Here is a 12,733-nt window from a genome sequence, read left to right as displayed (position 1 = left end):
TCATACTAAGTGAAGTAAGTCAGAAAGAGAAAGACAAATATCATATCACTTATATGTGAAATCTAAAATATGATACAGATGAACTTATTTACAAAACAGAAACAGACTCAGACATAGAAAACAAATTTATGGTTATCAAAGGGGAAAAGGGAGGGGATAAATTAGGAGTTTGGGATTAGAAGATACAAACTACTATATATAAAATAGATAGACAACAGTATGTGTATATATATATATAACTGAATCACTTTGCTGTGTACCAGAAAGTAACCCAATATTGTAAATCAACTAAACTTCAATTGGAAGGAAGGAAGAAAGAAAGAAACTCAGAAAAGCTGTACAGGATAAGATTTTATAGGCAGAGGGAACAGGAACAAGGAGGTTATACTGGGCATTTGCTGATTGGTTAAAGCATTTCCTTATATGGAGCAAAGGAAAATCTTGGAGCCTTGGAGTCTTGGGTCAGGTAACTTCTGCTGAGTAGACAACTTAATTGGTTGACCTAGACCTTTCTTTTCTGGGAGAGCAGAGCATAGAAACTTAAGTTTTGGTTTACTGACATGGGGATTTGCTTGAGCAACTTCATCTTGAGTCTGATGTGATCCCTTTAAGAAAACCAATATGAATCTTCCCAAATAAGAACTGTGTTAATAATTGCTTAATTTCAAATCTGTATGAATTGTGTGGCAGTTCATGTGGCAACTCTACTTTTAGCAATTAATAGAAATATCTATTATCTTTGATAAGTTTGGTCTTAAACTTTGCAGCTTTTACAACCATGTCCCTTGCACTATATGTGACTGATTTTATAAAATTGTGAGAATATCTAATTCATCCTATGAGGAGGATTCACTTACACCTTGACTGAAGGCCAATTCCCTATCCAAAAGAAATTGAACCCAACTAGGAATCATTTATATTTTTGTTCGTAAAACGATGAGCTCTTAAGGGAAAATGCTACAGGAGATGAAACTTTGTGACTGGCCTTTTGCAAGTAAAAAAGATTTACAAATTAAACTATTTCTAATTTGGGAATAGATAATAGTACTATTAGATTAAATTTTTTTTTTCTTCATCATGCCAACAGTTTGAAACAGATGGGCTTTTCAGCCTATTTCTGACTTTTATAAGTGGTCTGACCCACATATTTAATATGAACAACAGTATTTGTCTACAATTGTGCCTGTATATAGTCTTAAACCAACTAAACCTTCTGTGATCTAATATTCTGTAGGGCTTAGAATCTGACATCCCAAAATTCTTTTTTCTTTTCTTAGAACTCTTTGTTTTGAAATAGTTTTAGACTTACAGTAAAGTTGCAAAAGGAGTACAGAAAGTTTCTCCATGTTCTTTACCTAACTTCTTCTGATGTGAACATCTTACATAGGTATAGTACAATTTTCAGAACCCGGCAATAAGAAGTGTTGGTACAATATTATTAAGTAAAATATAGACCTTATTCAGTCACCAGTTTTCTGTTCTGAATCCAATCCAGGATCCCACATTGCACTTAGTTGTCATGTCTCCTTATCCCAAAATATTTTAATCATCCTTAGCTTATATCTGAAGTAGTTCTAGGCTCTGAAGAACAGAGAAAGGAAAAAACCTTGTACTTATAGATTTGCTGTAAGATGATTAGCATGTCTCATTTCTGAGGTCTCTGCTTGTTCTACCTCAGCCTTTCATGTATGCGTTGGAGAAGGGCTATAATGCAAGCTCTTCCTTCTTGAGACACTAAGGTTATTATTGAAAGCGAGCCTTGTTTCCCAAAATATTTTATACAAGTCAGCTCAAAACAAATATAGGCTGTGTTGACCTATTTTGCTGCCTTCATTAAAATATGTGCATATAGTATTATGAGATTTTATTAAACACTTGTTTCAGGTTACTTTTGAATACATCCATCTAATTTTGCTTCCTCTAAAAGTACAGTAAATGGTGGTTGTGTCTGTGTGTTTTTAGGAATATAAAAAATAAGAACAGGAGAATTAATCATTTTGGAAGCTAGAAAGCAGATGGCCAATTAGTAACTAACTTAGCAGACCCAAATGAGTTTATCCCTAAGCCAGTAGTGGGAGAAAGCTGAGAAATGATTCAGTTTATACCACAAAAATTTGAATTTCAGAAACATGACTCCAGGGACTTCCCTGGTGGTCCAGTGGTTAAGACTCTGCCCTTACACTGCAGGGGGCATGGATTCTATCCCTGGTCAGGGAACTAAGATCCCACATGCTGCATGGCAAAAATAATAATATAACCAAAAAATAAAATTTTTTTTAAAAACAGTTCTCTCAGAAACATGGCTCCAATTAGATTTGGCAAACTCTTCTCTGGATAACCCAACTCGAGAGGAAGGACTTAAAGATGCATGAGTCAGGGGGTTCCCCAAGAAATTGCTTACCTAACTGAACCTAGAATGAATCACAAAGTCATCAAGCCCCTCTATCCCACCCACTCAGAACTTGCAGTCAGTTTTTAGCTACTTTCCCCACCACAGTTCTTTATGATCAAGGCAACCAAGGATTACTAGATACCTGGGGAAAACCTACAACATGGAAAATAGAGAATAAAAACTAACAAACAAAAAGAAAAATTTGGAAGAAAAGGAACCCCTTTCTCCTCAGAAATTACCAAAACAATAATTTATATCCTCAGAGAGATAAGAGAAGGTATTGCATCCACTAAACAAGAATGAAATGCTAGTTTTTGTTTGTTTGTTTGTTTTATTTTTGGCTACGTTGGGTCTTCATTGCTGTGCGTGGGCTTTCTCTAGTTGCAGTGAGTGGGGGCTACTCTTCCTTGTGGTGCGCAGGCTTCTCATTGCGATGGCATCTCTTGTTGCAGAGCACAGGCTCTAGGCACGTGGGCTTCAGTAGTTGTGGCACGTGGGCTCAGTAGTTGTGGCTCACGGGCTCTAGAGCGCAGGCTCAGTAGTTGTGGCACACAGGCTTAGTTGCTCCGCGGCATGTGAGATCTTCCCGGACCAGGGATCAAACCTGTGTACCCCTGCACTGGCAGGCGGATTCTTAACCACTGTGCCACCAGGGAAGTCCCTGAATTGCTAGTTTAAAAGGTGAGGGGAATGGGGGGTTCAGAGAAGAAAAATGAGCCCTTGAAATTAAAAACATGTCAACAAAATGAAAAAACTTCATTGGAAGGTTGAAAGATGAGATGGAAGAAAAAGAGGTCTCCAGTCTCTTATCCACAATTCCAAAATTTGTAAAGTTCTGAAAGTCAATAATTTTTTCATAAGTTTGCAGCAAAACTCACAACATATGTATAGTCTTTATCACATTTATGTGAATATGCTTATATTTTGCTACAGAAATATCACTGCTTCACATCTCATTGATAGTGTTACATACGGGTTTACACCATTACTGCCTTTCTAAAAATTCTAAAAGTTCTGAATTCTGATACACATTTGGTCCCAAAGTTTTCAGATAAGAGATTAAGGACTTATATCCCAGAAAATAGAGCCAAAAGACAGAGAGATGGAAAATACAAGAGATAAGAAAGTTAGAGGATCAGTTCAAAAGATCCAATATCTAATAATACAAGTTTCAGGAAGAGAGAAAGACAAAATGTATAGGGTAGGAGTCATCAGCAAAATAATTCAAAAAAGGTCCCAGGACTGAAGGATATTAATTTCCAGCTTAAAAGAGACCACAGAATTCTCAGAAAGATAGAAGAGTATAAAACAAACCCACATTAAAGCCTGTCACTGTGAAATTTTAGAGCACTGGACATCTTTGGATAATCTACAAACCAGAGAGTGGGGGAAAAGTCACATACAAGGAGACAGGAGTCATAATGCCTTCAGATTTCTCAACAACACTGGAAGCTAGGCTACAGTTGAGAGTTACCTTTAAAATTCTGAAGGATTTTTTTTTTTCAACCTAGAATTCTATACCCAGTCAAACTGTCATTAAAATGGGAGGGTAGATGTTTTCAGACATGAATCAGATTCTCAAGAAAACTTTGCCAAATTTAATTTCCTTTTCTTCTCCTTCAGCCTCACAGAGGTGAAAATAAGAAATGAAGGCACAGACAACTAGAGGAAAAATAAATATTGGAGAAAATGGATAATCCATAAATCAAAATATTATTCCTGAATTAATCAAGAGATTCCTTAGTATCTCAGATTATGTATTAAGTCTTATTATGATAGAGACTTAGAAAGTAATACTTCATCTTGTATTGCCCAGGGTTCTTTTTCAGACCATAACAGAACATTTGTTTACAATGTATAAATAGTTACAATATTTCCATTGTTTCATAGGGGAGTCAGAAAACTAAATCCATTTTCCAGTTACAAGAATTTTTAAAGGTCACTTAAAAATTTTTTTTTTTAAGTCCTCACTTCTAGAATGAGGTTTTGAGACTTACAAATCTGATTTGCTCTTCAGTGTCAAGTGCCCTGGGTTTCACCTCAATGAAGTAGCCCTCACTGGGGAGGCCAGGGTGTCTGAAGAGTGGATGTATAGGCTTTAGTCGCATGATTGCATTGAGCAGGACCCCTGCTAGTCCTCACTGTAAACAGCCCACAGACTCCAGCCTCTTCTGTTTCACCCCCTGCCCAGTGAATCACGTAGGTCAGAAAATGACCACAGAAGGGAAGAACACAGAACCTTGGGAGGTTATTTATATAGTCAGTAAAGTTGCTCAGCAGTTAACGTAGAAAATAAAGCAAACCAGCACTGTATTGACTGAGATTTTTCTCAGGACAGTTTAACTGTCCACTTTTCACAAAAATACAGCCTTAAAAACTTCTGTTTACTTCTGCTCTCTGATTTGTGTGTTTCAACGATTAGTAATCTATAGTGAGGTAAACTTAAAGTTGCGAATGACAGATGGGAAATAGGATCTCATTTAACTACATCCAATGTATATTCCCTATTCCTATTTCCACCATGTACCGAAATCTGCTTTTCAGCCTCTTTGAATATCAGTTTAGTAGTTCTCTGGCTTTGTTTCCTTCATGAATGTCAGTGTGCCTTTGCTGGTTTTCTTTCCTCTCCGTTTCCTCCCCTTCATGGCCTGACCTGCTCCTGTTCCCTCGAGGCATAGAATACATGTCACCTCTTGTATAGCTTTCCCTGCCCCTTACCCCATGCCTACCTCCACCTTCAGGCGGGGGTCCTGAGAAAGTGGAGCATGGGATCCACATGGGTTCTTCATTCTAATGAGATAAAAAGAAGAGAGCATGAGTGCAGTGCTAGGAAGGGGGTGGTTTAGCATATGACATTGGGCCACCTGGTTTTTAATTCCTACCCCGCCACTTAATATGTGACCTTGGGCAATGAACTTAACCTCTCCATGCCTTAGTTTCTGCCTTTGTCAATTGGAGGACAATAACAGTACCTGTCTCATAGATTACTGTGAGGATTGAAGAAAATAATACATGTAAAGTACATTCTAATATAGAGCTTAAGAACATGTACTCTGGAGCCAGGCTGCCTGTCTTCAAATCCCTGCTCCATTACTTAGGCAGTCTTTCTACTCCTCAGACTCCTCAGATGGTTGCTAACATCTCTGAGCCAAAAGTGCCTCTGAATCAGATTCTTTTAGCTGAACACAGGGTCAAAAGGAGAGAATCCATTCTGTGTCTAAAAAAAACAAAAAACAAAAAAGCAAAAGCTACTGTTAGGGTTGTTGAAAGAATCACAATTAACATATGTAAAATACTTAGGCCAGCGTGTGACAAACAGTTAACACTATTTAAGTATTATTTATTTTTGAAGGCATAGGTAAGGGTCTATCTTACAGTATGCACTCAGGCGTGCATGCACTCTACTCAATGCTCTGTGGTGACCTAAATGGGAAGGAAATCCAAAAAACATGTAGCTGACTCACTTTCCTGTACAGTATAAACACACAACATTCTAAAGCAACTATACCCCAATAACAATTTTTTTAAAAAGTAATACTTGCTGTTTTACAGGGAATTCCCATTTTTCAACAAAATTCAAAAAAAGAAGTGGAGAGACGAAAGGGTCTGAGGTTGAAAGAGAGGAAAGCGAGTTAAAACCATGATAGGATGCCACTACCTCCCACCCGAATAGTTAAAATGAAAATGACGATACTAAAAACAGCTGGAACTTGCACACACTGCTGATGGAGTGTAAGTTAGTACAGCCACTTTGCAAAACTGATAGTATCTTTGAAGGCTGAACCTAGACATATCCTTGATCCAACAAATCCAATCCTCGATGTCTATTCACCCAACAGAAATGCCTGCTCCTGTGTACCCAGAGATGTGTAACAATATTTATAGGAACATTATCCTTAATAGCCAAAAACTGGAAGCAGCTCAAATTCTGTATGGTTATAAAGTGTACAACAGTGTGTGTGCTATTATGATGCGTAAAAGAAGCCAGACACAAAAAAGTACATAATGTATGATTCCTTTTTTTTTTTTTTTTTTTTAAGTTCAAAAATGATAGAACTAATCTATGGAGTTAGAAGTCAGGATGGTGGTGATCCTTCGGCAGGGGAGTAGAAACTGGAGTGGGGCCCACAGGTGATGCTGGAGTTCTGTGGCTTAATCTAATTTGATGGTTACGTGAGTGTATTTTCTTTGTGAAAATTCATGCAGCTGTATTCTTATGACTTACGCATTTGTTAGCTATGTATGTTAAACTTCAATTTATAAATGTATTTAAAATCAGAAGTCTTAAGAATTTTGGAAATAATGTTTCACTTTTTCTACTTGCTAAGTCTCCGGAGAATTAAAGATTTCATACTTTTAAATAATGTAGGTGTTTACCACAAGGCTGGAAAATTAACCAATCTGGCTTCTTCTTCATCAGTTGTGTCTTCTGGACTGTAAAATAATATTCTCAAGAACAGAAATTAAGTACCTCAGGCAACATACTTGGAAGTAATGGTTAGTTTTCATTTATCCTGCCACCTCACATACCCTTTTACAGACTACATAGTCTACATATATAAGCTATATATAAAACTATGGTTTGGAGCTAGAATCGGTCTTTTTAACCTTTGTCTGAGTGATAACACTGTCATCCTTCAGATCAGATCTGGTGGTTTTAAAGTGTGATTGAAGAAAGAGTTTTATGTGATCCAGCTGTGAGATGTGAGAGGGAAGTTGGAAGGTGCTCGAATGAGCATCACTTGTAATTGATGCTTGTGCTCGTTGCTTTGGTGTCCATGACGCTGCTTTTTAGTAACTTAGTGAGTTTTATCTTTGAATGGAATGTGTTTTGTTTAGTCTGCAATGTGCCCAGATTGAGGATTGAAAACCTTACACTTTGGCAGAACATGGCTTTGTAGCTCTTTCCTTTCCTGCTATTTTTGTACCATGTGAATAATTGCACAGTGAGGCCACCTGCGAGGCCTGAATGGAAGGAGATAAAAGCGGCCATCCCTTAGATTGACACTTGAAAAGCTGGTATACATTTGGAGTTCATTCCTGTTTATCCTTTATATGTTAAAGTCTCAAACTTCATTTCAACATGATTCAAACATCTCTGAGCCAAAGGTATCTCTGGTTCAGTTTCTTTTAGCTGAACGCTGGGTCGGAGTAGGGGGACCCATTCCGTGTCACCCAGAATCTGCTAGAGGGACTCAGTTCTCATTCAATTGAGATAATAAGAACAGCAAGTTCCACTCCTGTTTTAAGTGTGTTGGTTTAATCATATCATTGAGCCATCCAGTGTGGCATGTGCTTCACAGGGAATAGTAAAAACATAAGGTTCTTAAATTGTCAAATTAATACTTCAAAGTAAATGTTTTTTGAATGCCTAGAATGTATCACACCTGTTAGGTATTTGTCAGAAGTATTTCTCAACGTAGCAATTTTTTGAGGACTTAACTGAAGAAGAATTAAATTAACACATGCCTAGGACATTGCAAAAGAGATTCATGATTAAAAATGCACACCCACACTCACCCATATTCTTTCACTATGGATATATACAAATCTAGCATTTATGGGTATGTAGTAGGTTAGGCAGGGTCCCTTCAAGCCTTTCCCAACAGATTTTTCTAAATGCAACTTTGCTCTGGGCTACAGAAGGGTAGCTTCCCTTTGCTGAAGTAGCAGGAATCGCATAAATTAGGGAGGAGAGTACAGATTGGTTTCAGAGTAAGAAGCTTCTTCAGTTTTTGAGCAAAGGGCCCTTTGTCACTAGGTGTCTCCTCTTCATAAATAATGTTACAGTACTTTGGTAACCCAGTAGTCATACACCCTGGAACTAATAGAGGGAATGAAATATAAAAATATTCCCTTATTTCCTGAAATGATGGACCAGAAATACTGGTATCTCCACAACTAAGTATTATACCACAGACTCTTTATTTTCAAAATGGAAAGATCTCAAAAATAGGAACTTCGGGCTTCCCAGGTGGCGCAGTGGTTGAGAGTCCACCTGCCGATGCAGGGGACACGGGTTCGTGCCCCGGTCCGGGAAGATCCCACATGCCGCGGAGCGGCTGGGTCCGTGAGCCATGGCCTCTGAGCCTGCGCATCTGGAGCCTGTGCTCCACAACGGGAGAGGCCACACCAGTGAGAGGCCCGTGTATCGCAAAAAAAAAAGGAACTTCTATAAGAATCTAAGAACAAAGTACTATTTTTATTTTTTTAATTTATTATTTTTTTTATTTGTTTGTTTATTTATTTATGGCTGTGTTGGATCTTCGGTGCTGCACGCAGGCTTTCTCTAGTTGTGGTGAGAGGGGACTACTCTTCGTTGCGGTACGTGGGCTTCTCGTTGCAATGGCGGAGCACGGGCCCTAGGCACGCGGGCTTCAGAAGTTGTGGCACGCAGGCTCAGTAGTTGTGGCGCACGGGCTTAGTTGCTCCGTGGCATGTGGGATCTTCCTGGACCAGGGCTCGAACCCGTGTCCCCTGCATTGACAGGTGGATTCTTAACCACTGTGCCACCAGGGAAGTCCCAATGTACTATTTTTATATCTTGTTTTCCTAATGTATCTCCATGTGATCTTTTTTTTTTTTTTTTTGGCTGCATCAGGTCTTAGTTGCGGCACGCAGGCTCTTCATTGTTGTGCATGGGCTTCTCTCTAGTTGTGGTGTGCAGGTTTTCTCCTCTCTAGTTGAGGCACATAGGCTCCAGGCCACAAGGGCTCCATAGTTGTGGCCCTTGGGCTCCAGAGCACATGGGCTCTGTAGTTTGAGGCACGCGGGCTCTAGTGCGTGAGCTCAGTAGTTGTGGCCCATGGGCTTAGTTGCCCCATGGCATGTGGGATCTTAGTTCCCTGACCAGGGATCGAACCTTCGTCCCCTGCATTGTAAGGTGGATTCTTTACCACTGGACCACCAGGGAAGTTCCTCTCCATGTGATCTTGAGCAAGTCACTTAGTGTTTCTAGTATCTCCCACTTTACTAATGTACTATAAATATGCAAAAGACCTAAATTTTTTGGTAAACTATAGCATTTTGAACACAGATAACATCTTTGGTTTTTTTCTCTTTGAAAGGACAGCTGTAATTTTTGCTTAAAGACACACTGTTTGAGAATGATTGGGGTGGGGGAGGACTTCAGTTATTTTATGTAATTCTTGTGAAATAATTGTATTTATTTTTCCCTTAATGTTGTTTATTTCTTTGCTTAGCAGACAGAAGGGGGCGCACAGACAGAAGGCCAGCAGTCACAGACGCAAAGTAGTGAAAATTCAGAGAGTAAATCTACCCCTAAACGCCTGCATGTCTCTAATATTCCTTTCCGCTTCCGGGATCCTGACCTCCGGCAGATGTTTGGGGTAAGTCTCTGAAGTCCTTTTATGGTTTTACAATGAAAATATACTTTAACTCACCAGATGTATTATTAGTCATTACTACTTTAGGATAAAATTACAAGTATGTTGAGAAAGATCCTGAGGTAAATCATTATTTTCATCAGCCTTTAGAAACTTTCGCATCTCCTGGCCTATTCTAGACATTATCCTTGCAAATTCTCACATACATAAGATGACTCCACAACCCAGTTTGCCTGGGACTGAGGGGTTTCTTAGGACGTTCAGAAAACCGAAGCACTGAAATCAGGACAAGACAGTAATCCCTGCCTTTCAAAGGGTTATGAATTAAGTAAAATCATATCTGTGATCTAAAATCAGGTATAGGGGGTTAGTTTGCTGCCTGGCGTGTTCTTCCAGCTGTTTACTTCCTCCCAGAATTGCTGTCATGAAAACGAAGTATAATAGCAAATATTTAAGTTACTCAGAAATGAATGGCTGCTGAGAATCTTAATTCATTTTTGGGGCTAAGGTGTTGTTGCCTGTTTTAATTTGATCAAACACTTAACTTGAACTAGGAGTAAGAAATAATTGATTTTTGTTTTAATTATTTGGATAGCAGCCTAATGCTTTGTCAGAAAAGCAAATACCCTTCTTTAAGTCTCGGTTGTGGCCACTTAATGGCGACAAGACCCTGGAGCAGAGTTCTGTCACTTACAGCTGACTTCCTGGATGTGTTTTCTACACCAAAGGCAAGGCCAGGGTTGAGATTTAATGGTATTTTTGAAGCACTGGAAGAGCTTTTCAACATGAAACGGTAGCCAGCTATTCTCCAGCTCTACAGAAAAGAGAGCAACAGAAAATATAAAGGGCAACATAAAGAATTTAGGTTATGGCACTTCCCTGGTGGCACAGTGGTTGGGAGTCCGTCTGCCAGTGCAGGGGACACAGGTTCGAGCCCTGGTCCAGAAAGATCCCACATGCTGTGGAGCAACTGAGCCTGTGCACCACAGTTGCTGAGCCTGTGCTCTGGAGCCCACAAGCCACAACTACTGAGCCCGCATGCCACAACTACTGAGCCCACATGCCACAACTACTGAAGCCTGCATGCCTGGAGCCCATGCTCCACAACAAGAGAAGCCACCGCAATGAGAAGCCTGGACACTGCCTCAATGAGTAACCCCCGCTCACCTCAACTAGACAAAGCCCACACGTAGCAACGAAGACCCAACGCAGCCAAAAATAATAAATAAATTTAAAAAGAAAAAAGAATTTGGGTTATGTTTAAGAAGAAACTTCCCAGGAGTATGAGTTACTAGGTTCTCTACTGAATTATCAGAGATAATATGGAACCTTAATCTCTGGAGGTCTGTGAAAATGGAATGCATCCTCATCTGTCAGAAGTGTTTTCTCTGTTGAGGCAGAAAAATAGTGTCCACTAAAGATCTGCCTAGACCAGTTGTCAGTGATTTCTTGAAATGTATAATGCCCTTCTCGTAAGACACTAAGTGCAAAGAAAATACAAAATTTTCATTGCAGGAGCTACCTGATTGCTGTCTTCTTCCACGTAGTTAGTACCTATCAGTGTTTTAGAAGGACAGTAGCATTGGTAAAGAGCAGAGATTCCATGTTCTATTTTATTTCCATTTTATTACCTCTGCAAACTTGATAAGCACCTTCTTTTAGTCCCATTTTCCTTAACCAGTTCTTACTCTGGAAGGTTATTATAAAGATGAATTAGAAAATGTAAAAGAAAACAAACTCTAAAATACCATACAAATTTCAGTTTTTTGGATAGACATAGAAATAAAATAAAGTGTCCTCCTTCCTAAAATAAGACATTTTCCTCTTCCCTTGATTTTTCTGATTTTCTATTAAATGGTGAAACTGGAATCAAGTCCAGAAGTCTTATTCTAGAAAACTTGGGCTCTTAATACATGTTTTTTTGATAACGATAGAAATGATTCAACCCAATAAGAAAACATGATCTCTGTTTTGCTCTTTTCGTTTGTTAGTTTCTTCACATTTCCCAAAGTCTAGTTTGAAATCCAAGTGAAATAGATAATTGGGTCTGTGAGTCTAGTTCTCAAAGGGAAATGTGAGCCAAAACGATATTGGAGATTTACTGTACATTCCTTCCACTCAGTTCATTCAGGTATTGATTAAAACAGGTAGTTCTATCACCTTGTATATACCTCTCCTCCAGATAATTACTGTGTTATTTGTATGCCCCTCTCATCGGCTATTTAGCTACCGAGCAATAGAGTTATTTAGGTGTTGTATTTTTAGCTTTGATTTTCCAAATGTTAAAATATTTAACTAATTTCGAAACGAAGTTATTATTTTAAATATTCTAGATGATGTTTATTGCAGAAATATTGAAGTGGCAAATAAATATCGATAGAATCATCCATAATGTCCATGAATGTTTGGTATGCTGGAAAATAGCATGTAGCCTATGGAGATAACACATATATATTTATTGATTGGGAAAGTTATTCATAGTATATGAAGTTTAAGAAAAGTAAACACACACAAACACACACACACACACACACACACCTAAGGAAAAGCTGGGAAGGCTGTGTACCAAAATGTTAAGATGTTGGGATTGCAGATGATCTTCATTTTTTGTTTTCCCTTTTCCTTTTTGTTTATCTATACTTTCTATTTTTTTTCAGTAAATGTGGTTTACTTTTATTAATTAAAAAGAAAAAAAAAAAGGAAGGCCTTACTTGTTAGTCCAATGGTTAAGACTCAGAGCTTCCACTGCAGGGGGCATGGGTTCTATCCCTGGTCAGGGACCTAAAATCCTGCATGCCATGGGAGGCGTGGCCCAAAAAAACAAGAAAGGGAAGAAAAACAGCCATCAATAGTATATCTTTCTACTTACGATTTCAAAAGTTAGAGATGTAGTTAGGAAAACCCCCAGTTCTTGTCCATGTGAAGAAGCATGTAATACAGTGACGCTGTGAATAACTTCTGAAAACAGCTTCCACTATAAAGAGGTGAATAATGC

The 12,733-nt window shown here is 38.7% G+C and overlaps 1 protein-coding gene across 10 annotated transcripts in view; it reads left to right on the top strand.

Moving 5' to 3' along the window:
• RBFOX2 (RNA binding fox-1 homolog 2) overlaps positions 1–12,733 on the top strand; it is a 257,056-nt gene that overhangs the window by 209,462 nt on the left and 34,861 nt on the right. For 8 of the 10 annotated variants that reach the window (XM_024743494.1, XM_024743492.1, XM_024743497.1 and 5 more), the window contains one exon: positions 9,595–9,741. In XM_024743494.1, coding sequence (XP_024599262.1) covers positions 9,595–9,741 — 147 coding nt within the window. The remainder of the gene's footprint in view (positions 1–9,594; positions 9,742–12,733) is intronic. The other 2 variants (XM_024743493.1, XM_024743502.1) reach the window with 1 other exon arrangement.

Source organism: Neophocaena asiaeorientalis, unplaced genomic scaffold (genome assembly GCF_003031525.2).
Source record: "Neophocaena asiaeorientalis asiaeorientalis breed wild unplaced genomic scaffold, Neophocaena_asiaeorientalis_V1.1 scaffold332, whole genome shotgun sequence".
NCBI lineage: Eukaryota > Metazoa > Chordata > Mammalia > Artiodactyla > Phocoenidae > Neophocaena > Neophocaena asiaeorientalis.
Note: the sequence above shows the minus strand (reverse complement) of the source record. Positions and strands in the feature narration are given on the sequence as shown.